The sequence below is a fragment of the Plectropomus leopardus genome, chromosome 13, assembly GCF_008729295.1.
Source record: "Plectropomus leopardus isolate mb chromosome 13, YSFRI_Pleo_2.0, whole genome shotgun sequence".
Taxonomy (NCBI): Eukaryota; Metazoa; Chordata; class Actinopteri; order Perciformes; family Serranidae; genus Plectropomus; species Plectropomus leopardus.
This window is the reverse complement of record NC_056475.1, coordinates 10,440,849-10,468,659: the sequence shown is the minus strand read 5'-3', so window position 1 is coordinate 10,468,659 and position 27,811 is coordinate 10,440,849. Positions and strand designations below refer to the sequence as shown.

General features: G+C 40.3%; 1 protein-coding gene and 1 long non-coding RNA gene across 3 annotated transcripts; one reads left to right on the top strand and one right to left on the bottom strand.

Moving 5' to 3' along the window:
• The first annotated feature begins 339 nt into the window (after positions 1 to 339).
• Positions 340 to 16,100, top strand: LOC121952588 (proline-rich protein 7). 2 transcript variants are annotated; one of them, XM_042499358.1, is made up of 3 exons: positions 340 to 1,687; positions 1,780 to 2,033; positions 14,296 to 16,100. In XM_042499358.1, exons 2-3 carry the CDS (start codon positions 1,850 to 1,852, stop codon positions 14,931 to 14,933), a joined length of 822 nt encoding a protein of 273 aa, XP_042355292.1. In that variant the 5' UTR covers positions 340 to 1,687; positions 1,780 to 1,849; the 3' UTR covers positions 14,934 to 16,100. The 2 variants fall into 2 exon arrangements, with proteins under 2 accessions (XP_042355292.1, XP_042355290.1); XM_042499356.1 differs by having other exon boundaries at positions 340 to 2,033.
• LOC121952589 lies at positions 4,330 to 27,755 on the bottom strand. The gene is made up of 3 exons (XR_006106456.1): positions 27,705 to 27,755; positions 27,027 to 27,080; positions 4,330 to 4,504 (listed from the first exon to the last, which is right to left on the bottom strand). It is a non-coding gene; the product is annotated as an uncharacterized LOC121952589 (long non-coding RNA).
• Between the last annotated feature and the right edge of the window lie 56 nt (positions 27,756 to 27,811).

The window sequence follows — 27,811 nt, the reverse complement described above, 5'->3', positions numbered from 1 at the left end:
GCCAAGGAGTCTTGCTGGGATCTGAGAAGGAAGAATTCGGCATCCCAGAGTGTAGACGGACCCCCGACTCCGGTCCTCCACAGCCCTGAAGGGACCAGCTTGGCTTCACATTGACAAACGTGTCTGAGAAGGATTTGCACATCACCCCCAGGGTTTTTGGTGCTTCTGATTGGATGTCCGACTTCTAATGTTTTATTTTTTCCCCTCGTCTCTTGGACTTGATGTTATGCATAAAAAATCCGGAGATGATGTCGTTGCAACTTTATTTTCCATAAGAGAAGATGGAAAAGTTTTCAGCCACCACTGCTTAGAGAGTGGATTACTGAAAGAAGTCTGGTGGAGCCTTTTGGCAAATTAAAATGGATTTTCACAGCTGTTGAAACACCTGTAAAGGCACAGAGTTCATCTGTAATCTTGTGGAATAATGTGGAATAATGACAGTGTGTGAACGTGTGTGATCACAGCAGGATTCAGATACATTTCCATGTAAATGGGGAGTGCTGCAGAAGAGCAGATTTCTAGGACATCTGGATTGAAACGGAAGATTTACAAACAGACATAAAGTTATTTTTTTAGATTTTCTTCACATTAACTCAACTTTCCTGATCCACTTTACCTATTTTGGAACATTCTTTTACTTTGAAATACGAGATACTGTTTTTTTAAAAAGTTGAAATGGATGCACCTTCAATATTTCAAAAAGGCACAGATTTCCTTAGAGGGTTTTTTCAGTGAATCGTCTGGTGGTGCAGTAAGTCTTCTTTTCCTGACACATAATGTGGACAGAAATCATATTTTTTTATGCCCAGTGCCTACTGTCAAGAGTGTAACATCCTTTGATTTACATTAATATATCTTTAAGTGGACAGAATCAGTTGTGGCAAGACTAATAAGCCAACACTGCTGTTTCCAAGCCAGTTGACCTCATCATTAACTTTTGGCATTCAGTTTTTTCATGCACTTTATTTGTTATTAAGAATGCTGACGTCTTAAACATTTTATGGAGGATGCTGCTTTTTATTGACAGCCAGCTTTTCATAAACACAACCAAGACTGTAATTGGCCAGCGTTTAATGTTCAGACATGTGACAGTCATGTTCCAGAATGGATTTCATCGGATTTTCTCAACAACTATCTACCCAATGTGAACTGAAATTATCATCATTTTATACTTCTTCTGGATATTTGCAGGATCTTGGGTATAATTTTCTTGATAATACCAACAAGAAATCAGAAGCCATTTTAATGTCTGTTTAAATTTTGAGCCATCTCGAAACAAACCTGTCACCAAGCACAGGTATGAATTTTTAGATATCAGAGTTTTGGAATCAGATTCTTTAGTGATTATTAGGGATGTTATAATGCTAACTGACTTTAATGCATTAGTATTCAAGTCAAGTGGCTGAACAGTCATCACCAGAGAAACAAGCTCTCTTTGACTCACCTTGTTAGCACCTACTCTTATTTTTTTTGTTCCCACCTTGAATTACAGCCCACAGGATATGTCAACATTTTAATCTGCAATATTTTTCATCACTGAATGTGCCAGATTTTGGCTCATTGACCCTTGAGAGTCAGGACGCACCTTGCCAAGTTTCACAGCAGGACCTTGTGAACGTCCCATCCTTCGAAATAACCTGTTCCTGCCTCAGGGGGGAAACTCTAAGCCCGTCCCATCACTGCCATGGTGATGTCACAGGGCACTTATACCTTCCTGGCCTGTTTCGCCGGCTTCTGGTTGGTCTGGGCCCTTATCGTCATGCTCTGCTGTTTCTGCAGCTTCCTTCAGCGCAGGCTGAAGCGCCGCAATGAGGAGAGGCTGAGGGAGCAATGTCTGCGAACCGTAGAGATGGAGCCACTCAGCTGTCACCCCGCGGGATACCCGCCTGCTCCTCCTCCTCCTCTACCTCCTCCACCACCATTACAGCTGCCCAGAGAGCCACCGCAGTTCTGCCCTGCTCAGACGCTGTCACCGCCTGTTCCTCTGCAGGTTCCTCATCCCATGCCACAAGCAAACTGGATCAGCATGCCAGGTAACGTAAAGAGATTGTTATTATTTGTTCTATGCATACATTTTCAATGTAAATTTTAATCCTAATGTGAGTTATGCTGTTGCTTGAATGGTTCCTTCAAAAGTTTTGAATCATTATTTTATTATAATGAAGGGATGGGGCAGGTAAATGTGTAGAGGGACTTGGGGGACCAGCCTGTTCTTATTCTGAACTCGTCAAATATAGCCGCTTTGACAGTGCTTTCAGCGTACAATCCAGACGATAAAAGGCACATTTTGTGTCCACATAATATCCCTCTAGATGGCATCAGTTGAGAATGCAGCTGGACAGAACCGGTTGAATTGTTAGTATATGACGCCAGATGGCCAGACAACACCTGGCGCGTCAGCCCGATTGTCCATGATTCTCCACAGAATGGCTTTAGGATGAACGTTGCCAGTAATGACATAATATAAAGGAGTGCGAGGGCACCTATAGGGCGGGCAGCAAGGGCGGTAGATGGGTCCAGCAAACCCCAGACTTTAACGTGGGAGTCTGGTGTTCACTTCCTTTCTGAATGTGTTGGGTTTTTTTCCACGCCTTACCATGTTGCCTCCTTCTCCTAAACCTAACCATCCATGCCAGCATGTGCATTTGTTGACTTTACGGCACTGGTTGCCATGCGCTTGTATTGTCTAAACACACCCACGTGCTGTGTCATCCCACCATGTTGACATCATGGTGGCGACATACCGGAATGTGAAGAGCAGATGCAGAAGGTGACTTAAGACATCATATGTAGATGCAGAAGTCCACTGCAAAGCAGTAACGTGACAATTTGGGGTGAGAACTTGTTGGATGGCTTGAGGAGGTGCAAAAGTGACAATAATGACTTAAAGTTCAAGTGTGACTGTTACCTCAATACTGTACTAGACCTTTATATCACATCTTTTTGCTAAGCACCTTTCAGTTTTCACAACGCAAGCATGTTAATCAGTCTACACCTGGCCCCCAGGAGGTGTGCCAGAATTTGAAGCAAAATTTTATAGTGGCCTTATAGTGGAATTACACCTTCATGTGATACCCTGTGGCCCAAGAAGAAATAATGCATCCATAGATCACAAAGACAAACAATCATATATACCATAATAAGTCAATATAATAATTTGAAAAAATCCTTGTCATAAAAAAACAGGCATAAAATCATTCTAATGAAATCATCGTTCCATTTGTTCCAATAATATGTGGAGAGTCTAGAAGACCTGCAAAATTAAAATCTTTTTATCCCCATCTGGGTAATTTTACACGTGGCAGCTGATCTTTTTTGGCTTCATACAACACTGTGCGACTATCATAGGAATTAACAGGGCCCAGCCTCCAACGCTGTATCCAGTTCTCTTTATACATCTATGGTGAGCACCTGCAATGCTTATAAATAAATTACACTTCGTCACACAGCAAGTTAATTACACTTTATAAGGCTGTAATGCTTCTATTTCAATTTCTGGCAATTTGGTATCATATAAATGCCGAATAGGTGGGAGAAGGCAAGACTGTACTCAGAGTGTGAGGCTGCAGCTATTTCCTGAAAGCAGTACATACTGTTCGAGTGCAGACCCAGTACATGCTGAACTGGGAAAAAGTCTCAGTAGAATTTATTTATTTTTTGCCAGCACTAGTGAAATGGGACTTAATCAGGAGCAGGTGAAAATTAACGATTGTAGGTTTTATTCACCGCTGATTCAAATTACTTTGTTTAGGTAGAGTTAAACACTTGTTGTCAGTGTCTATGCACTGTGTTTATTCATTTTTCAATGGAGCTATCACCATTCAAAAAACGACAAGGGGCACAAGACCTACAAACTTGTGATTTAATCTAACATTACGACCCTCAGCTCAACATGTGACCAACACAAAATTGTCAAATTGATCATGGCTGCCCACCACTTATTCCAGCTGCCATTTATTTCAAGATAACAGTGTATAAAACAATCTGTTTTCACTACACAGCAGTGTTTGATTTCCTTCATCTCTCTGAAGCTGTGATTAAACTCCAGCTGTCAAAATATCAACTACTGCATCCATTTGTCTCAACAGTACTCTTCTTGAATAGAACATCAATCTTTTCTCTACTGCTGAGTGTAAAATAACTGACAAATTTCAAACCTGTCACATCTTACTTTTTCTTCATTTAAAAGCTGAATGCGTGTTCGATTCAAAGGACTCATGAACTGAAGTTTTGGACAAAAACTACAACAAAGACGGAGAAATAATACATTTGCAATGTCCATATCAGCAATTCAAATTCAAACAGAGAAGCAGAGGACAGGAGGAGGATTTCATTATTCACTGTGTCAGATTTTTTTTTAGACTCTGCTTCCCAGCTTCCACCTCCCCGCCTGCCGGGCAACGTTCCCCCGCGGGGCGTCATGGTGACAGCTGCCGCTAAGGCGTGGGTGGTGACTGTGGAGGCCGAGTGGTGACGGAGTGAGCGACAAAAAGGCCGGGCTAAACTGAGAAAGAAACAAAAAGACGAGAAAAAAGAGACAAAGTGTAGAGTAAGCAGGAGCACAGCTGGGTGAGAGAAGGGACAGAGAGAGGCTTTTTCCTTCAACAGGTGTCCATCTTGAAGGTTTTTTTCCCATATAGCAGCTCCCTATAAAGTTAAGTTATCAATCATCGTTATCATAGTTCTGTGAAGCAACCCCTTTCAAACATAATTAGCTACTTTACAAAAAAATGTGACAAAATTTACAGCCCTTGTTCTGTGTGAAATTGTCTTTAAGAGTTCAGCCAAAGCTAAATTGAGGCTTTTGCAGTCTGAGTTAGAAAAATCAATTTGTTATCTTTGTCCTGGTTATTTTCAGTGGACAAAGAAGCAGTGTTAGCCAGACTAGAAGTAATTATTTTACTGTTCCTTGTGTTGCGCCACACATTATGTTCTGTAACTAGTTTACTATTTCAGTGCTGTTATGTGCTCCACCAATAGCCCAGGAACCGGACGAATCGGCAAGCTCATGTTTCATTTACTCAAGCAGATATGTCTGGTCCTTGTCCCTTTTAAACAGATATCCACCTGACCAAACCCTGGTTAGGCTAATCAAAACCATTTATCTGTTTTGGGGCAGGTTTGATACGATGTATGTAATCTTGCAGATCCTTTGTGCCTTTTTGGCTCATGCGCTGTTGCACTGGCAACACTACAACATAAAACTAGGTTAGTGATGAAGAGCGACATCGAGGTATCTTCGAGAACAACCAAATGGCTGCAGCTTATGTCGAACTTTTAGTTGAAGTACTGTTGCTACAACTGAACACACATTTGCAGACATGTTAATGCTACACCATCAAAACTCATCTCAGCAATCTGTCACATGTTTCATTGCAGTCAGTAGGATTCCCTGTCTCAGGAGCATAAATGTCTGTTCAAAATGTTATGGCAATCTACCCAGTACTTATCAACATATTTCAATCTGGACCAACAATGCCAGTCATGGTGGCAGGCTGCTAACCTGGCTAAAGATCAGTCTAAAAAACTCACAATGGAGAGCATAAAATGATCTCTTACAAAGAAATAATTTTCATACACAGTGTTCCTTTGATCTGAGTCAAATTTACAGCAGCCTCAGGATCCTGGCTTCAGTACAGATAGATGACGTTCCTAACTTTGGACTGCTATTTGCAAAGGCAGTTATTGGTGGTTTCAGTTGTTGATCCAGCTGGTGAAACAGCCGTTCATAAGAGCAACACGAAAACTCTGAATCAATCAACACAATGTGTAATGATTCAGACATCTGAAACCTGGAAGCCCTTTTTAATCCGCTCCTTGTTGGAGCAGTCACAGCTGGCAAATGCTACCTGCAACATAGACTGACACGGCAGGTGGCTGAGCTGCTCCACTGTGCAGTTGGCAGTTAAGTGTCTTGCTCAAAGGCACCTCAACTCTTCAAAATCAGAGAATTTTTTTTCTCAGTCAACCATTACACAACTTTGCAGCCTTGAGCCTTCTGTCCTTTTTGCCACCCCAAACTTGCCAATCATTTCTCAGCCCAAAGTTCGTGTGAGTGTGTGTTCAGCTATTTTTTATGGAAATTCATTCATGAGCTTTGGGAACATTCTGCTTCACCCTCCTGGCAGACGTAAACACGAGGCAGTTCTCCTTTTCAGGAATTCAAGTTTAAACCTAGAAAGCTAGAAAACGCTTGAATCGTGAAGACGTCTGAAATGGAAAAAAAGTGCAACTGCAGTGAAAATGACTGTCAGCACCGAGCAGCATTAGCATTAAGTGAAAGCACTGGCATTTCAAATTTGGAGGTAAAGGAACCAATGGAAATCCTACAGGCTCCAAGTGACATTAGAGCATTAACATGTACTGCGGATCTGCTCTTTGAAACAGTGTTTCATCAACTTTACAAAAAATGAAATTGTAATTTTGCTGATATATCTAAAATTAAAAAAAGAGAGAAAGAATGAATCCTAAAATGATTGACAGAGGATAAACAAATCAAAAAGAGAAGAATCTGAAAGCAATGATGGAGAGGGAACAGCATAAACCTTTATAAATCTGCAGAGTGCTAAAAGACGAGGGATGAGGGAAAGGGAAAGAGGGATTATTGGAGGGCAGAAGGAAAGCTGGAGTCAGTAAAAGAGCATTAGCTGCTGTCAAAGATGGTTAATGAGCACAGACAGACAGTAACGGATAAAAACAAAGGCTTGCTGGAGTCTCAGTCACAAAGCAGACTGATGAAGAGGTTTAGTATCCAAGCAGCAGCGGAGCTAAAAGAGAAGCAGGTGCTGACAAGCTGAGCAGAACAGAGGACGGAGAGAGAAGCCAGGAGCCACTCCAGTAGTATATAAAGCTGGGAGAGAGGGACGTGGAGATGGTGGGAGCAGAGAAGCAGAATCCCGTCACCATCCATGAGAGTATGATCTACTCCATTTACACTTCCTCATGCAGCTTTGCTGTAACAAAAAAGCCATGTATGAACGTGCGAAAGATGTGTAAGAGACAGAATGAAATCTGATCACTCAAACCCATGGATTTATAAAGAGAACTGGATACAGCATTGGAGGTGAGGCCCTGTTCATTCCCGTGAAAGCTGCTCAGTGGCACATTAAGCCAAAGAAGGTTGACTCTCCTGGTATAAATTTTAAGGATCATATAGTTACCTTATATACCTTGACAGTATTGGAGTAGCAAGGCTACTTGTCAATGAAGTAAGTGATTTGGGTTTGCAGCCAGTAAAATTAGTAGTGATCACAGAGAACAGAGAAAAGATATGTTTCTAGCCTGGGTTTTGAAAGTATGAACAGAGTTCGCCTGCTGGATGTGCAGTGGGGGATTATTCCAGAAAACTGGAGCTCGGTGGGCAAAGACTCGACCACCGAAAGAGTTCTCATTAATCTGAGAAATGGTTAAGTAACTGGGATCATTTCATGTGTCACTTAGCTGTCATCCCACACAACCAGCATGTTTTGCTCTGACAGGCTTTTGTACAGAAATCCTGACCCACACAGGATGTTCACACTGGGAGCAGCTCAGTTCAGACCAGTGTTGAGTGATGGTTCCTCCTCTGCAGCCGACTGTACAGGAGAGTCTCTATCTTGAAAGTCATGTTCATTCCTGCACTACTTTATTTTTTTTTGTCTTTGAATATTAAAATGTTATATTGGGTCGTTTATCTGGTAATTGCTACAGCAGTGTCATTAATAGAAAATTAAACTTAATAAACATAGATGTCTTGGTGGATCTGCTGAAAGGGAAATGATCCATGTAATGATTTATGTGTTTTACTGTCTTGCAGCTCACGGTGTGAATACAGGGAAGTTGAGATGTGCATGAGATGAGATTAAATGAAGAGATAAAAGGAGAATTAATGACATAAACATGAAATAAGATGTAAAAGGCAAGATGCCGTGAAGATATTTCAGAGGAGATGTAAAACAGAAGACATGAGGTGATGAAGTGAGAAAGCAGAGGACTGAGATTGTGAGATGAGAAGGTACATCGAGGACCCCCTTTACACATTGTATTAAAATGGTTTTGTGTGCAGTTTTTAACACGCAATTTGTGTCATTTTAAGGAGTTGTGTTGGCTCATGGGGCTTTTGCTTGAACTACAGACTGTACTTCTGCATTTTCGTATTGCCCACAATTGCCCACCTCAAAGAGCATGCAGCTGATCAAGAGACACACCCGCCCCTCTCTCTCAATCAAACTTGAACTGAAATCATATCAAACAGTAAAACTAGGCAGTGCTGATCAAATAGAAATCAAGGTTACATCACTGCACTACCTATTTCTTGCCAGCATTGTTTTCAGAAACACATTAAATGCCCCGTTTTGCCTAATGTCAAGAGTTAGTAGACAGGAAGTGGGCGTCACACTGCTGCCTGCATAATGACATCTGAGGCCAAAGAAAAACGGAAATCAACTGGTAAAACAAAGCAGCGTTGGTTAACCTAACCAGCATGTGCGCTTGTTGACGTCTGGATGTTGGTTGCCATGTGGTTTTGTTGTCTAAACATAACCATGTGCAGCATAATTCCACCATGTGCATTTGTTGACACCATGGTAGCGGCATCCCGGAGCATAATGCGCAGACAGAGAGGGATACCTAAAATGTAATACTTAGACGCTGAAGTCCTCAACAAAGCTGCAGTATGTGAAGATTTGGGATGAGCATGTGTTGGCAAATCAGAGTGAGGATAGGGTGGGTCATTCCTTTCCTATCCTAGGGAACACAGATTTGCCTTTGGGACAGCCTTTAAAATGGTACACCAGAGCGACTTACGTTTCAATGGTGGAGCAAGAATATTTTTTGAAAATAGACTTGGGATGCAACCATACTCGTGAACCACAGAGGTCTCGATCAAATTCCTCTCACAAGTCTTGACTGCGTTTCCTGAAGAAAATGATATTTGTATCTAGCGGACATCCAACAACACGTACTGTTTCCCTTTAATCATTTTTCTGTGTAATCCTGTAACTCACCACAACTAATAAGATTACCACAGTAGTATTTATACAGTAGCTGTCACAGATCACCATATACCACTTCACACAGTCACATATACTCCATCTTCACAGAGCTGGCTGCTGCCTCAAACGAAACCCCCTTTGATCCTCTCTGGTGGAAACATCAGTCTCGTGTGTTTCTGTTTATTTAAAGCTGTCCTGGCAGCTGGTAATACTGTTCACAACAGAGAGCGATGGACGGGGGAGTTAGGACAGAGCTGAGAAAACAATGAGAGTCTGATCCCATGGGTATCTGTGAGGCTTGATGGAAGTGATGGATTTAGTGCCAGGTACTCACACATACACAAGAACACACACATACTCTCATATTTGCATCTATAAATACATCTAGTGCCATGGCAACAGTTCAACAAACAGCTGTTGATTTACAAAACTGTGATGACAATATTTTTTCACTACAAGAGACAGCCAACTTGAACACTAGCATATCAAAGCAGCAACAGTAACTACACACACTGAAGTCAAACATCAAAACTGCAGGTAGACGATGAGAAAAAATCATGTGGCCTATGACCAGTTCATCATACAGTAGTATTTTATGATAATGCAGGGCAGTGAGAATTCAGGTGACCTTGGACACTTACAAAATTGGAAAATATTGCTTTAGTAACTGTTTCTACTACGACATCAGGAGTACAGATGTTAGGCCAAGTCCATATGGAGACAAGTTTAGGTGTATCCACAAAAGTTTTTTTATCGTATGGGCATTTCATCCACACGGAACAGGCATTTTGGGTGCCCGAATACACAAATTTTTTAAACTGGGTCCCAGAGTGAACAAATCTGAAGACGCCACCCTTGCGTTTCCATGTTTAGAACCATCACTCTCTCAACCCGCATGCGCTAACCTCGCCAACAACAACAACAACAATGGCGGATTACAGCGTTGCATTCGTGCTGCAGAAGCTACTGAGCGTGATGTGGATTTTACAGCAAAATCTTCTGCTCCACACAAATGTCTCCTTTCTAGCTCGATTGGTATTCTCCGCCATCTTCTTCTTAGTGTGTTTGTTTACATCGCACAAGTTTTATGCGCATGCTCCATGTCTTATTCTCTGTTTTTGGTGTATTTCTGTGGCAGCGTTACAGCGCCACTTACAGGCCTGGCATATATACTACAGCATTTTCAGTGGTTTTGTGTGGACACACATTTCTTGAGACGATTCCATGTTTACGGAAAACTTTTTTTAAATGAAAAACAAATAGATCAGTTCCGTCTCTGTGTGTACATGGCCTTAGTCAGTTATAAAAAATTAAGTGTATAATTCCTGCATTGTCTAAAAAATGTTGAATTTTAGGATGCAGACTTTTTCTTTTTCCAAAAGAGCCTTGGCAAGAAACTGACAAGACTGAGTTGCTGTTAATATTTCAGGTCCAGTGAAAACAGGAGGAGAGCTTGTGCAACATTTCAACAGATATCGATCAGGATCTGGGTAGATTCATCAGCCTGGAAACAAAAACTGCCTTCAGTTGTTCCAAAAAAAAAAAAAAAAAAACACCCAAAAACCTTTAAGAGTGATGTTTGTAGCCCAAAGTCCCAAAATATTTTCCTTAATACTAACAATACATTGACATATAAATTCTACCATCTTACAATATGCCCACAGGCTCTCTGTCAAGTCAGAAGTATTTTAGAAATGTTGCAGGAGAGAGCTTGTGTTTTTTAAGGTAGATGCTTTTTCCTTAAAAATCTCAGCTTTGTGCTTCTATCTCTCAGTAGCAGAGATGACATTCAGTTGTTTTTTCTTTATCCAGAAGAAAATGTCAAACTAATTTATGTCAGGTAACAAACACATTGCTATGCCACAATTCCACAACAAAACTACATCTAGTTTAATAATTTAGTGCTGTTTTCTGTCACTTCAACCACATGGTGGGAAATTGTATCTGATAGAATAAAATAAAACATCAATTTACTTATGTCAGCTGTAGCAGCTGAAATGCTCGCAGAATACAGGGAGTCTGTTTTGATTTATGTCACAGCATTTTCTAAAAGCACTGTGACAGCTGGAAAACCTGTGCAGGTGTTTCTGTTGAATACGCTGAACTTGTGTCCAAAATTCTGCATAGGTCTGAAAGTTTCACTGCTGAGTTCTTGAATTAATTGCAAATCCAAACGGAGTTGCTGCCTAGAGTACTGCTGGCCAGGCTTCAGTGTAATTAGCAACATGTGTGAATGATCCAATTAGTTGAGAACAATCTGTGAATGCTTATATACAAAATACTGCAGAAAATCTCCTTAACAGTGCTGTGCTCATATTGTACTGCACAGCACAGATAACATCTGATAAAACATTCTGATGAATCTGTTTCTTTCCCTTTTTGAAATATAAAAGAGAGCATATTGTGCAGGAGGGAAATCAACAGGAGAAAAAAAAAAACAAAAATAAGCCATTTCACCAAAATGAAAGCATTTCCAGAGAACCTCAGGAGTTTTTCATAGTCTCACTAATTGGTGTTTCACAGATAGAAAGGAGAAAACAACACTGTCTCTTCGATATTACATTTATATGCAATTAATGTGCAACACAAAATGTGCTTTAAAGGAAACTTAATGCCGTCTCTAACAGCATCTACTCTGTAAATCAGTACTCCTGTGTTCTCCTTTGAGAAAGAAATTTATATTTTAGGTTTCATGCGGAGGACTGCAGTTTACTACACAAGAAACACTCTGAACCACAACCCGAATTCCTACTAACTCTCCTTCTCATCTAACTTAAAAACGTGAGCACACGTCTTGTCCTGCATCTTAGCTTGTAAATGAGCCACCAAACAAACCTTCACTGGGGAAGAGTTCACTGCTGACGTCAGTTTGCAGGCTGGATAGCTAATTAGATAATTAGCTGCTCAGCTACAGCACATTCATCAGCATAAAAATGTACCTGCAAATAATACTTGTGTCCATGCTGCTTTGGTCCTCTCTTCAGTATCACTAACATGCTGTCCACCCATGAAATGTCAGCCTGCTCTAATTCCGAAGTCATCAAATACTGCCACATTTGCAGTGATTTCGGTGTGAGATCGCAACACCAAAAGTCACCTGTGACGACTGTATGATAAACCACCAGGCATTTGCTTTTATTGATGTCCTGGCATTGGTTGCCATGTGCTTTTGTTGTCTAAACATAACCACAACCAGCGTAATCCCACCATGTGCTTTTGCTGGGACATCAACAGCAGATGCAGAAGGATACCTACAGTCTTATATGTGGAGGCTGAAGTCCACTGCAAAGCTGCAATATCTGACAATGTGGAATGACATGTTAGACATATAGGCGACAAGTTTATTTACTTTGTCTTTTTTTTTATTTTTTTTATCTATGGTGCAAGTGGGTGACACGCCAAAATCTAAACCTGTTTTGAAAACAGCAGTCAATGTGTTTTGGTTCATTGTTGTACACATGGAAAGTTAAAACATGATTCATTCCTTCCAGCAGCCAAAAATCAAAGATAGTCTTTAAATTGGTCGATAAAGCACCAGGATTTTGGATGTGTCATTCTTTTGAGCTACAATTTCAAACACCGCTTTTAGAATGTGTGTCCACGGGATATCTTTCGTGACTTGACTACTAAAAGTCTAATAAAATGAATCTCAGTAGTGAGTAATTTCCCTGATAATGTCAAACCACAACCAACCAGGCCTAAACACACACACCATACTTTCTTAAAAATCATTAACTCATTCACTGTAGAAGTAAATGGCAATTACAACACTTATGAATCATCGTTATACGTCATCAATGATATGTATTGTGTTGGATAACTAATTTTTACATCAATTAAATTCATTTGATTCTCATTTGTTTGCAAAAACTATATAACATATATGTAATGGACACTTGAAGCAGTGTCACTGTATGATAGATGCAGCACACAGGAACACTATAAAGCATTCACACCAAGGGTTTCATTGCAGAACTTTCACCTCTCGCATTTAAAGGTCTGACCCGAATAAACAAAGAGTCTACAATCAAGTGTACTTTATGTGTTTTTATGTTGTTGTACAAAGTGTAGGAGTGCAAGTTCTGCATTAGAAAGGATTCAGTCTTCAGCGAGAGGCAGAAAGATGGAAAACAAGTGTGCCTGAAATTAGAGCAAGTGATAAAGACAAATAAAAATGTGTGTGAGAGAGAAACAGAGAGTCCAGACCAAATGTTCTGTGATGAATTTTGTTCCCACAGCTGAACACACTGTCACATGTATCACAGTAGGATGCTGTTTATGAAAATCTTTTGGGTTGTGACCTGGAGATGAAGTGTCTCACACACACACACCCACACACACCCACACACACACACACACACACACACACACACACACTTCAGGCTGTATCATATATGTATATGATTAAACCGATATCTAAACGCAAATGGATTCCAAAGTTGTGTTCCCAGCTCATTTTTCAATATTATCTTCTCTTATCCTGGTCTGCTTCCCTCTTATACAGTACACTTGTTTCATGCATTGTGTCTTTTCAAAATAAACTTCCATTTTCACAGGACAGTTTCCAATTGTTAAATGCTTGCAATCTCCTCATTGTTTTTAGCTTTTTAGGCAAAAAAGACCTTTGTGGTTGGGTTTAGAATATTAACATGGTTTGCCTTGAAACAAGTACGATTGTTACCAACGTAATGTAACATCATGTGATATATATCACCAGCGTAGTATGCTACACATACTAACACACTGTTATCAAAATAACTCAATTGACTTTTGGTTTCACACAGAACACAAACAGTGGTCTCACAGGTGCAAGTCCCAAGTCTCTCTTACCTCAGTGCAGACTTTCTCACTCTTAATACTACAGCAGTTGATTGAGTGTCCAAAAAAATGCTGCCACTGGGCAGACCACTGCCAAAGGGTGCCTCAGTAAGTTGGTATCTGATGCTGAGTAAGCTGACAAAGCACTGGTATTTGACGAGTTGAGAGTGAGACCGAGGTGACTCATCAGCATCTCTTGTCCAGTAGACGCTATTCAAATGATGCCACAAACCTAAAAATAGCTCTAGACTCTGGGGAAGTTTGACAGTTATTAAATATTATTTAATATATTTGAAAATTATTAATATGATGTTTACAGACATCATGCCAAAAAGGATAACAATTGACCTTGTATGTGTTTGATATTTCTTGAGAACAGTTTTACATTTATAGTGGTTGTCTGTGTTGCAGTACTGCAGTTGGCCTCTGGGACAAATTGGCAGTGAGGCTGACTTGCCAAAATGTTGGCATATGTTTTGATTAATCCCAGTCTCTTTTTTTTCAGACACAGACTTATTTGGGAAGCCGCCCTGTTATGAGGAGGCAGTCCTAATGGAGGATCCTCCCCCACCTTACAGTGAGGTCTTGGCTGACCCACGAGGGGGCACCTATCTAAAGCCTGCCACGCTCCGAGGAGCACCACCTCCACAGCCTCCTCCTCCGCTCAGGGAACACCAGGATCCTGTTCCAGTGTTCACGTCTGAGACCAGCAAACCTCCCGTGGCAGCCGTATTCCCCAACCGCGGTTACTCCTCCCTGATACGCCTGCCTTCATCACAGCGCTGGGACTCCCTGGGTCATCTTCTGTCCAACATGGACCTGAACCACAACAACCTCACACCGCCAGGGCCACGCTCAATGCAGGCTGCTGCCGCGATGGCTACCATGCCCCGCCGAGAGCCCAGGACTCAGCATGATGGACTTGGGCTCCAAGGTGGAATACAAGGATTCCAAGGAGGCATACAAGGATTCCAGGGAAGCATACAAGGACTTAGAGGAGAATTGCAAGGACTTCAAGGGGGCATACGGGGGTTTCAAGGAGGATTACAAGGGCTTCAGGGAGTTCATAGACTGAGGGGACTGGAGCCCAGCTGTGGCCTGCCTACAGCTTTCCCCCTGCTGGGTCGAAGCACCGCTGTCTAGACATGAATGCTGACTGGAAGAGTCTACCAAACCAATAAGTTGGTCCATCTCTGAAGAGCCTTCAGGCAGGAGCTCTATTAAAACAGACTCCCTGTCTGTATGCCTCCTTTGCTGCTCCGTGTTTACAGCACTAGTAGTCGAGTTTTAATTCCCTCAAGAGTTAAAAGAGGGTTTAGGTGCTGCAAAGGCATCAGGAATTAAACTCCCCCGTGCAGCTCAGTGAGCGAAGGGTGCCACTTACACTGCTGGGATTGTGGTTCTCAGCTTTGTGTTAAGGAGGAAATTACATACTGTTTCACACCAGTGTTGTTGAGTTACAGAAGCATCCTGATGTTGTATTGGAGCTAATTGCGTCATGGTTCCTTTAGCAGAGAAGAGAAAAGGATCGGTAACGAGTTTAAAGGACAAACAACAAGCACAGACATTTTTCCACCTTTTATCCCTTCATTTTCATCTCCACCTCCCCATCTCGTGTCACCCTCTCGTTCTGTTCATCCCTCCTCTCCCCTCTCCTTGCCAGAGCAACCTATTGTACCAGTCTGCCGTTGCTATGGCTCCCGGGAACTGTCTGTTGCCCACGACGACCTCTCCTCTTTTATCTGCTCTGATTTTCTGACGACTCTGTTCACAGCTTGTCTCGTCTCAAGGACTGTGAGTATTAACATTTACAAAAGAACACGTGGTGACCCATCGGAGGGACTCAGCCACCATGTTTGTGACATTAGAGCCTGAGGGCCAGTTTTCACATTGACAGCCAAAAAAAGGCAGAGTACAACCAGCTCTCCAGAGAACCAAGGGTACTTGGATTGCATTGTGTAACATGCTGCTTCGTTGTCGTCAATGTCTTTACTACAAACTGTTGTAGTTTGACCTCAGCATGGAGATTACAAGCCTTTCTCATGGTCAAAGGATGGCTTCAGTTGCGTCTTATGTGGAGAAAAAAAATGTCATGTATAAATTTCTTTTCATTCTTTTATGCTTTGTGATGAATGCTTTTTTTCCTGGCAGGGCTTCTTCCAATGATTTATGGAGGGTTTTTTTTTCTTTAAAAAGCCAAATGGGACCAGCTAATTGTGTTTTTATGCTTACCGCAGTATACTGTAACAATAAATATTGGATCCCTCCATGTGGAGTATCTTGAAATCAAAATTAAAGCCATTAACTTCACTACATGTCTTCTGTATTAAATTACTATTAACATCTCTATCATGGTGCCAAATAATTTTTGGCATGTACCTTTTTTCTTCATTGTTTTATTGGATGTTCCATATTTACTTTGCTTTTTACTAATATTACCTCCAACAAAGAGAATGGCAGAAAAACTAACAGCCAGATTTTCATGATATTTTGAAGGGTGCAGCATTGGCCAAGGAGGAATCCATTATACTTTGAGTGGATCTGAATCGCTGGGTGGATACACAAATCATTTTTCACTTAATATTTAGAGAAAGCGCAGTTGGTCTTGGCAGATTTGTGCACTCTAAGTACCTGTCAAGTTCTTGTTTGTTTCCTTTTGTCTACCTTATGATATTGGTTACACTTTGTAGTCAGGTTGGGCCTGTATTGTGGTTTATGTAACACAGGAGTGTGAACTCTAAAGTGCAGAAAAACTAACATGTATTGCTTCCCTTTTTGATTGTGGCTGCTCATTTTGAGAGACCCCTGTGATGTTTTTGAACACTAGTGGTACAAATGTAGAGTGTGTCCCCATTTTAATTATTATTAAAATTATTTTTTTTTATATCCTGCAAGCCCACAAGGATGCACATGACTAGATGAACAATCCCAGTAATGGTTTCATATCTTTCTACTGACTGTGAAATTTGAGAAGGAGACTTCCAGCAAGAAAACAAACTGCTTGTGTTAACACTCTCTCTACTTGGGTCTGTTCAGGTCTGCTTGTTTTAAATTGGATCTGCAGTAATCACCCGGTCCTTGGGTCACCTTTGGAATGGATCTTACTTAAAAAAAGTTTAATGTATATATTTTATGCAAAGGCAAGTTTTTGGCAAGTCTGTTTTAGGGTTGGTTGAGATTGGCATTTGACAGTTTCCATGGTGAAACATCACGATGGATGATGGTGTTGTTATTAGGAGTGGAGCGATCACATTGTCCAGTGGCCCAACCCCAGTCTGTTTCGGATACGGTCAAAAAGTTTGGACCCATGAATAAAGAGACAGCAGTGCAAGTATCTACATGAATTATCAAATTGTCAAGCACACATTAACTCCCCTGGATGCCAAACAGTATATCCCACCAGAGCTCTGTAGCTGACCTGGAACATGCAGGCAGGTCGTCCAGCTCCGCTATTTCATTTTTGCTCACCATAGTGTGACTGATTCACACGCCAATTAGTTTGTGCTAACCTGTGCATATGTTGCTAAAGGCATGATGAAAAGTTCCAGGTAGAACTTGAGCAAATGAACTTTGGCTCCACACAACATGTATCAGTCTATATAATGTGTATTCTAAATGCACCGGAGAGCCTAGAACTCTGACAGTTCAGCACATATACGAACAGTTACAGCCCTAAGACAAACTCTATATGAAATTCAGCTGATGAATATCTGAGGTCAGAAACGTTTCAATAAAGCTGAGTACAAGTGTGAACAGTTTGCAAAACTCTTTCCATGTCCATTACACATAAGACAGGATTAGAGAACACTTAGTTGATCCCCATAGTCAATAAAGTGGTTTTACATTATTCCTAATAATGCAAACAAACAAATTAAAGGCATGGAAATTCTTTGGGGTTTAGAAGCTGGTGCCAACCACCAATTAAAAATCCCTGTCCGAATTTTGTTTTTTAATTGATCAAAATGGAGTTGTCACTGAGATTCAACATTATCACTCTTTGTTTGTCTCTGAGTTTGTTGGTTATTTTATTATTTTCTTGATTGTCTATGACACAGCACTGCTAATTTTATTTATATTCAGACAGGACAAAGAGATGTTCTTCAGGCATCTCCCCTGACCTCTGAAGTTTTCACATAAATTATTCATCAGATTATCTCTGTTCTTCTCTTGAAATTGATTCTGAAAGTCTGCATCTGCCAATCAGGAAAGCTTTTAATGTAAATTGCAAATTTAAGTTTCTCTCTGACTCCCTTAGTCTTCCCTCCTTCTACTCTTCTTTTCATTTCTCTCTCCCTTGAATCTCTTCTGCATTCTCACTGTCTTTTGACTACTTTTAAATACCCTCTTCACCATCTATTCCATAACTGTTCTTTATGGTATTTCCCCTTATCACTTAAATTTGTTCTAATTCTGCTGCTTCATTGATGTGTTGCGCAGCACTGAGTGATGAGGAAATGAAATCTGCCACTTTGGCAAAGCCGCCATCACCGGCAAAGGTTTTAATGTTTTCAAATCGTTTCTCTGAACCTTTCTGTGCTTAAAATGAGTCACTTATTTCCCTTCATCTTCTCCTGTCATTTTGTAGCAGAGGAGACAGATTTTCCAGAAGAGGAATTGAGCTCTGATGTTTTTAAGCCTAGAAATTCTACAAGAGTTTAACATTTATGTCAGGCACCAAAACAAACTGCTACATAGCAAAAGAAAATGTTGAAATCCTTTTATTCCATCTGGTATTTTATTAAACTTCATGAGTGATTCACAGAAGGGGAGTCTTGCAACAGTATTTTACAAAAAGGTACCATACAGTTAATGTTTCTTGGAAAAATTAATTGCCCAATTAAAAGGCTGGACCTCTCTCTGCTGTTTGTAGGTGTACTGATAATTAGACATTTATTTTTTTTGTATTTCTACCAAGCAATAACATCAAGTTTTGCATCTAACATTATTGAGTTCTAATTTGTCAAAGTATGAAACCTGACAATGTTTCCTTCTGGCCCACGAACACAATGCAGACATTTTCATCTTAAAAGTCTTTCATGTTGCTCTGACTTATTGCTTTGACATTTTTTAAAGAGTAAAGTTGTTTGAAACTTCCCCACATGCATTTCAGAGAGCCCTTTAATCAGTGATGTTGCATCAGCTGTGAAGAGTCAAGCACCTGCTCCACATCATTAATTATGTGGCCCGAGGTGAAACTTTTCTACAGATAAAGAAAAGAGTGGTGCAGCAGCAGTTTTTTTCCCCTACAGTAAATGAATCAGTGTTGATTCACCTTTTTAAGCATATCGTCAATCATTACACTCCAACAGCCATGTTTGATCCCTCAGTTTCAGCAATAGAGTGACAACTGCAGCAATTTGTTTAAATGTCACAGCCTTTCTTCTTCCCCTACTGCCACAAGAGTAATGGTAATAATGGTTTTAAATGATCATAATCAGTCCCAGCTCTTGCTTCTATCAAACCAAGAGCCTCAATAATAATGCCACAGCCCATTCTCTCCATAAAATGAAAAGGAGAAAGGGTTGAGTTTGGCAATTGGTTAAAAGTATAATATGCATTTTTGTAAAGAATGACACATTTTCTCTAGCATAGGTTTTTTTTTTTGCATATATGGATTTCCTTTTATTGTCTATATTGTGTGTTTATGTGCCCCGAATTAACATATGCATTTACAAATTATTATTGTATCTATGAAATATCTGAGTATCTAAGCTGACCAGCTGCTTAATGTAGTGTAAAATTCACCCTACAGACATGAGAGAAGTATCTGTCTTCTCATACAGCCGTAAGCAAGAACGAGAAAAAAGCATTTTTTCCAAAATATGGAAATTGATTGATTGAAATTGATTTAATTTACAGCCATCCTTGTGTGTATTTGGATTCAAGCCCTGAGCTAACAAAGTCAGACACAGGAAAACATTCAATTCTCATAATTCTGGGTAAGCTACAGCCCCACTCAGAGGCATAGATGTAAATTTTGGGGGGTACGCGGGAGGCATATCACTTCTTAACATCTACACTCTATGCATTTGCACACCCAATAAAAATATGAAAGAAGCAAAAGGATTTTTTTTAAGTTTTTGGTTTTTTTGGGCCTTTTTGCCTTTTTTTGACAGGACAGTTGTAGTGTGAAAGGGTGGGGAGTGAGGGGATGGCATGCAGGAAAGGGCTGAGGTTGGAACTACGACCACTGTGGCAAGGACATAGACTTTGCTGGTTTCAGCTTTTATTTTAAAAGGCCATTTGGGTTTGATCCCTGGTGCCCCTTAAACTGTGAATTCATTTTGTAAAGATAACGGCTGGGTGGAACTGAGAGTATCTCCCTGTTAGAGTTGCGTTAATTTGGATAGCAGTTGAATTAGAGCAGGGCAGGCAGTGAGGATAGAGCTGTTGGCTGGGGGAGGCTAGCAAGGCAATGTGCAAACTGAAGCATCTAAAAGCCAGGGTATATATACTGAAGGAACTTGATTAGTGGATGGGTTGCAGGTGTGCAGTAAATTGGTAGCAGGAGTGGAGAGTCACACACACACACACACACACACACACACACACATACATGCGAACATGAATAATAGGGGACTATATTTCTTTACTATCCAAGAGGGAACCTTTATTAGCAGTCATTTTAAAAATACAAAACTAGAATTGAAAATGTACTTTTGAGGTCACGCACACACACACACACACACACACACACACACACACACACACACACACACACACAGAGAGAGAGAGAGAGACGAAAAGAAACAAATGAAAGGGGAAACTGCAAAATTTAAGAAATTAGGGAGAATCACAGTCAGGACTGTGACACTCCCAAAGGAAAAGAGGACTTTGTGCATGAAAGCTTAATGAAAGCTTATTTTTGCCACCTAGAATTCCTCAATGTCTGGTTCAGTCTGTGTTAATCACTGCAGCAAAAACATTTAATTGACGTTGACACGTCACATGACACAGGCCCTCCATGTATAATGTGTTTAATAAAAAAAGTATTTAAAAAAATTCTTGGAGCTGCTTAATTATGGAAACATACATAGCTGAGAAAGGAATTTTGGTGGTGAAAACCAAAAATAAACTTCAACCCTGCTGCCAGACAAAAACATTGGTATTGGATGATACTGCAAAATTAGATCACATTTAGCAACATTCTTTATAAAGGCTCGGGGTGTATACTATGCAGGATAGTCGATTACTGTTAGTAAATACACTTGACAGCAAAAGCCAACCCCAGATTTACCATGTTTTGGTGTTTCGCCTTCCTATTAATATATGAATTTAATTTTTTTCGGCACTGTGTTTCTCAGATGCCTGCTGCTTACAGTCTGGCACCACATGGCTGTGAGGGTACATGTCCATAAATGTCTCAAACACAGAAAATTAGAAGAAAATAAGAAAATACACTCAGAGAACAGCCTCTGAAGAAAAATACACAGCCACAAACAAATGATGACTGAGAGGAAATACTTCTGTGTGAGTCTATACATTTTTTACTGAAAAATCTTGCACAGTTATCTTTGATAAAACAAACAAACAAAAAAAACAATTGACTTTTGTGCGGGAGTTCGGAGCTTGTGTCCCGAGTGTGTTTGTGTGTTTTTTTTCCTACACCTTAACGTGTGCCTCTTTCACCTTAACCTAACCATCCGTGACTAATCCCAACCATTGTGACAGTCCACGCTGTTTTGTAAACATAGGGACCGTGCCACTTCATCTCGCCACATGTGCATTCATTGATATTGCGGTAACGGGCTGCGTTATCCCACCATGACATCATCCCACCACATGCATGTATTGATATCAACATAATGGCATACTGAAGTGTAAATAGCTGACACACAAGGCTTCCTAAAATGTCACAGGTTGATGCAGAAGGTCCTGACAGAGCAGCACCATGTGATGATTTAGGAGTGAGAACGTGTTGGTCCATTTGCCTGTCCTCCTCACCATCACCTTTTGCTTTGTTGCAAAGCCACCACACTACTTCTTGCACATGCACTGGATGTTGGCATTAGGTGTCCAATATGAATATAAATCCTTGAGGTCTAAGCTGAAAACTCACCAACATACGGTAGCTGCTCACAAAACACATATCAGACAGTTATTGTATCCTGTTGAGTTCAATTACACTTTCATTTGGATTTACAGAGACCAGAGGCCCAACTTAGACTGAGTTATGTTCTCAGACTTTAAAGGGAGGAACAGATTTGCCTGATATATAAAATACATCACAGACACTGCAAGAAGCTGTCAATCATCTTGATCATTACACCAGCGCCTGATGATTCACAGATGATCAAATATCACATATTGCCACCTTGAGATAAATAAATCTTGGCCTTGGAGAAAACTGAGAAATTGAATGCGCAACTGAAGATGAGCATCTCAGTTTTGAGACATGCATTTCACCATAGAAACAAACACCTTGATGATGATGATTCAGCCTGCGAGGTTATATAAAGAGACAAAGCGAGAAAGGCCATTCAATACTGTTTCCACTACTGCAGATGTGCTCTCCAATAAAAGATCCATGGAAAGATAACAAGACAAACTCCTCCATGCTTTTCAGCAACACAGAGTGATGTCCTCCTTGTTTACTTTGTTCCTTCACTATAGATTTTACATTTTGAGATGTGTTTGTACAGAAGACTGACTACAAAACCATGGTTCAATAATCTCTCCATTCATCAAGCATGTTGTTATTGTCGTTATATATTCTATGTATTTTGTAATTCTTGAAAAAGTATATAAAACAGGCTTATTTATAGCATGATTATATTCTTTGAAACCCTTTTCAAATATCATCAGCCCGTTCAATGGCCTTAATTAGGTGCCTGCTGTTACTATCCATAGGTTCAGAAGTCCGCTTTTAGCCCGTTCAGTGTCCTATAGGTTTCTGTTTCACTTTAGTTAGGTTTGGTACGCCAAAAGCACTGACAGAGTGGCACTATTTGACAAGTTTGGAATGAGAACAGACTGGCTACATACAAACGTAATATATCTGCAGTTTCCAGAGACATACAATGCAAAACAAAATTCTAGCAATTGGCTAGCAAACTCAAGACAAATAGCTAGCTTAGGCCAAACAACTGCAATGCAATATCGAAAATTACAAAAAATGTTACTGGAACCAAATGACTTGTCACATCATCTTTAACTCAAGTAATATTTTTAAAGAGGTTGTTAATCTCTCTGCGGGATATGACTGCTTATACTAACAAGTCAAAGTTTAAATTTTACTTCTCCAACTAAAGGTAAACTGGTTTGTGAGCAGAGTAAAAAAGGTCTTTCAACAACAATATTTACTGCACAAGTATTTTTCTGTAATCAAGAAAATAACAAAGTATACATCATACTTTTTTAGTCAGAGAAGTTTGTTCTGACAGTTCTGACAGGAGAGTGCATCAAATACTCATATATTGCTTGATACCTTTTCAACTGAGCAGCGGTCTCAGAGTATACGTGACAGACTTACATATATGAGTTATTCTTTCTTTAAATATTTCTACTCATGTCTGTGGGAATAAAAGACTATTATTAAAGTCTGAGGCGTGAAGTCCTCATAGCTGACAGGTGGCCATTTATTTATTCAAAAAAAGGTCACGACATTGATGACAAAAAATCAAGTTTCCTTAGCAACAATTGGAGAGTTTGACGCCCAGCACGACTCCGTCCACTGGCACTGGATGACATTTTTCCACCCAAACACCGACCAGAAAAAAAACAAACAAAAAAAAAAAAAAACGACACACCGCTGAGATTTTCTCCTGACTCAACTGTCTAATATCGAGCCTGGGATGGCATCTGTGAGAGTACGTGTTGCCTGGCAACCTGCTCGGCTCATGTTTACATGTAGTACAGAGGGAACATCAGCCCACCCTTCTTACTCTCTGTCACATTGTGACAGCAATGGCTGAGCACTGACTGCTCCCCCCACCACTTGCCCTCCATCCATGGCTCCAGCTGCGTCACAAATCTCTGCACAGCCACGACTGATGCCAACATGCAAATCCACTGGAGAACAGCAAATAAAAGGTTATAGATAAAAACATGACTCCTGTACATTTTGACTCAGTCCCATATCATCGTTTCTTGATAGTACAGCAGTGAACAACATTTCAAAGGTTTTTTTCCATTAGAAGATAGGGTCTCAAAAATTTGACTCTTGTAAGGTGTTTGAGTTTTTGTTCATACTTCTTAACAACAGCAAACACTGGCTTCCTACATCAAAGTCCCGGGTTTGTTGGACCCATCCACCACCCCTCCTGCCCTACAGGGACCTTCATGCCCCTTGTATCACGTCATTACTGGCAGTGTTTCAGTGTAACACTGTCCTACTGCGTATCATTCACTAGCGACAGGTTTTGTACGGCCACACTCTCACTCTTCGTTCGCATATGCAGCCGAACAACAGGTAGAACAGCAAGGGTAGAGGCCTGGTACAACAGAGGAGTAAGCTGAAAAATGCTGTAGAGGAAAACCCTAGAGGATGAGACCTGACAGCAGCAAAAGTCACTACCACACTAAGACCAGACCTGGTACTGTGGTCCAACACTCTGCAATCTGTCTTCTTTGTAGAGCTGACAATCCCATGGGAGGATGCTCTTCATGAGGCAAATAATAGCAAGAGGCTGTGGTACGCTGATATGGCAGCTGGGGCAGAACAACAAAGATGGAGAGCTTGGTCTGTCAAGCCATACACCAGACAGTCAGGGAAAGATGAGGGACTGCAGAACGCTGCAGCGAGTGGCTATGAGTGAGGAGGAAAAACCCCAGCTGGGCCCAAGGAGGTAGGGACACACACCCAGGTCTGGTCAGCCTGTGGAGGGCCTGCCTCAGCAGAGGGTGTATTATGATTAAAAGGCAGAAATGCCTGATGCTGAGGTACACAACTGAGGATGTGTTCCTAACATCTGCTGGTGGTTAGAAAACATCAGTCTAGTCCGGAAGGCCTTCAAAGGTATATGGGATTATTACAATCTCCTGTGATGTTTTCTAATCAGATACAGAAAAGCAACTGAGAAGGTTCATAACCATCTTTCATCCAAGCATTTAGGGATTCCTCTTTGTTTCTGGATGTTATCTTCCCTAGAATAATTCAATGTAGAACCAAATGCAGAGAGCTGCAAGTCTGATAAATGTTTTTTCTGCAGTCTCGTTTTTCCCGTCAAACCCCAAAGCAGTTTGTCTCTCGGTAGACATACCAAGAGATGGAGAAAAAATCTGCAGCTTCTTTAGTCGCTGTCACAAAGTGTATTGAGAGCTAATTTACCTCAATTAATCACTGATTAGACAAGGCTGCTCACCAAGTGGCCAAACCAATTGATTGGACAACCTTTGGAGTATTTGTATTTGTCAGCCTAATTACAGTTAAACTCCCTGTCAACCACCATATCACTGCAACAAACAGCTCAGAGGAAACACCCTGTCCCTCTCTCCAAAAAAAACAAAAAACCAAAAAAGGATAAATCTGATCAAAAAACACATTTTAAAATGGCCCATCTAGTCATGGTCGGAGGCACAAAGACGTATTAACTGTTCAGCAAAAACAGTAATAATACATAATAAAGCTCAGTATAATAAAAAATCTGTCTTTCAATACAAAAAGGGTCAAGACAAGCAGATATCACATATAAGACCATTCAATTTAAGAAACACATTCTGAACTGGTTCCTGGTTTCAAACACAATCATGAAACCCGAGTAATATGGGACCGTAAGCTGACTTGAAGGCTGCAGCTCTGAATCAGGCTGCTCCTAAACCTGCCAATCATCATAATGAATGGAAAATAAAGAATATTCAGCTTTCATAGACCTCAAGGTCGTTGTCATGGCACCTTGATGGAAAAACAGATGCACGGAGGGCGCATTAGACTGAAGTCCAGTCTGAAAAGAGGTTTTTCAAGACTGGCTGTGAGCTACATGAAAACATCCTGTTTTTTTCTCCTCTTGCTGACAGTCAAGACAGAGAAAAGACAAACTGAAGTCATGTTTAGGAGAATTGCACAATTGGATATGTCTTGCAAAATTACAACAGGAATAATAGATTGTCATATATGTGACATATACTGTAAATTGTTATTAAGACCAGAGTGAAACATCAGAGTGAAGAGAACAGGAAACAGACAAACATCCTCTATAGTGATGGTGCAGAGGTCCAGGAGTGGAAAATAAATACAATGGTGTCATCTAATGGTAGAGATATGAACTACAGGAAACAATTTGACAATTGACCTTAGATATTATTTTGCTAAAATAAGGTTGAGTAGTGTTTCTGTGTGTCACTGGGGTTGATTTATATCTCTGGTCCCAAACTACTTTATTCTGGTTGCAGTGACTGTGAAGGAATCCACTATTTTTTGAGTAATTTTTTTTTTTCATTTTCTTTGCTGAAGCCCTTATTGGCAGGATGCTGCAAAAAAAAGTTTTTGTAGTATATTACAGTTGTGGTTAAGATTTTGTTAGGTTGGGAGTAAAGCTGGTAGTTCATATAAGGTTAGGGGAACTTCCTCTTCATGATTACATTAACAACCGCGTTGACAACATTAATTGTTAGTTGGAAACGTGACACACACAGCGGCCTCCTGTGCTCAAGACAGATGTTTCCTCGTTTGATCTCTCAGCCTTGACCTCCTCACTTCTTGGCTTTCTAACGTATCCTGACTTCCTTCTTTTTACCTTATGCACTGGTCGTAGTTTCTACATGTACACTGTTTTGGGACATTTGCTAAAACATCCTTTTATTTGGGAGGACAGACTCAAACATCTGATAAATCATTTAAAAGTAAATTCACGAGTTGCATGTTGCAGTCAAATGATGGTTAGCAGAAGTTCAATCATGAAGACTCTCTTTATGCTCTGGTTTTATTCAGAAGTCTCACTCCTGGTCTATCAGCTCACCACAGAAGGCATTCCAAGTTGTTCCTGCTAGATTTTGCTTAGATCTCCCTAAACCAACCATATTGTTGCAGTGAAATTTAGTACTATTCTCCTCTATGCTGCTGTCAGTTGTCATATCAGGGCAAACAGAGGCGACCCTCCTCCTCCCCACTGACCTCCAGTCTTCATCACAAACAGTGTCCAGTCCTGCTCCTCATCCCACCATTCTCATTTTGGCAATCCCTCTCTTAACCTCCACCACGAGACTGCATTGGTGGAAATATTCCTAAACTAAATAACTGAAATACATATTTTTACTCTAAATATAAGCATCTCAGCAACAAACAAACAAAAAACATACCTTGCTTTGCCTCGGAAGTTGTGGTTCCAGGGATTTAAGCTCCATGAATGGCCACTAATAAAAAATAGAATGTCTCAGTGTCGAAAAATGTCTGTTTCTCAAAATACAAATAAAAAAAACTTACCAGAATGCCACATCTAATGTTTGTGACATGGGTGATTTTGAAAATGTCTTTTCCATTGTGTTTTAGGGCACATTTATCTTTCGTGACTTAGAAATTATTTTTCAGCTCATTTTATTTACTAATTTTAAACTACTGGAGCATTTTAAGACCACAATTTCTTATCCACAATCAGTGGAAGTGAAATTGTGTGACCCTGAAAAAGGCTGAACATAGCTCTGACACAACAAATATTTCTAATCATGGACATGTTTTGGGGTCCTTGTCAAGCTGACTTTTCTTTTTTTTTTTTTTTTTATTTAATTCTTTCTGGCTCTCAACATTCATGGAGTTTTGCAGCTTCAAGATGTATTTTAATTTATTTTGAATCAGTTTGTGGCTTCAATTTTAATCCAGTTCTCACTGTATAAAGCAAATCCTCACATGTTTATGTCCTCACATCTTTCCCCTTACCACCCAGTAATCTGCAGGTCAAAATAGATCTATAAGTCTGTCAAATAACATCTGAACATTTTTTAATATGTTAAAAAAGTATTAATTCAAAAGTTAATACTTACAGTGCCTTTGAAAAGTATTCACCACTTTCATGGGGACACACCTGAATCATCAGTGGAGGAGTCAGTTGGTTTCAGAGGTCACATAATTAGTTAAATGGAGATCAGCT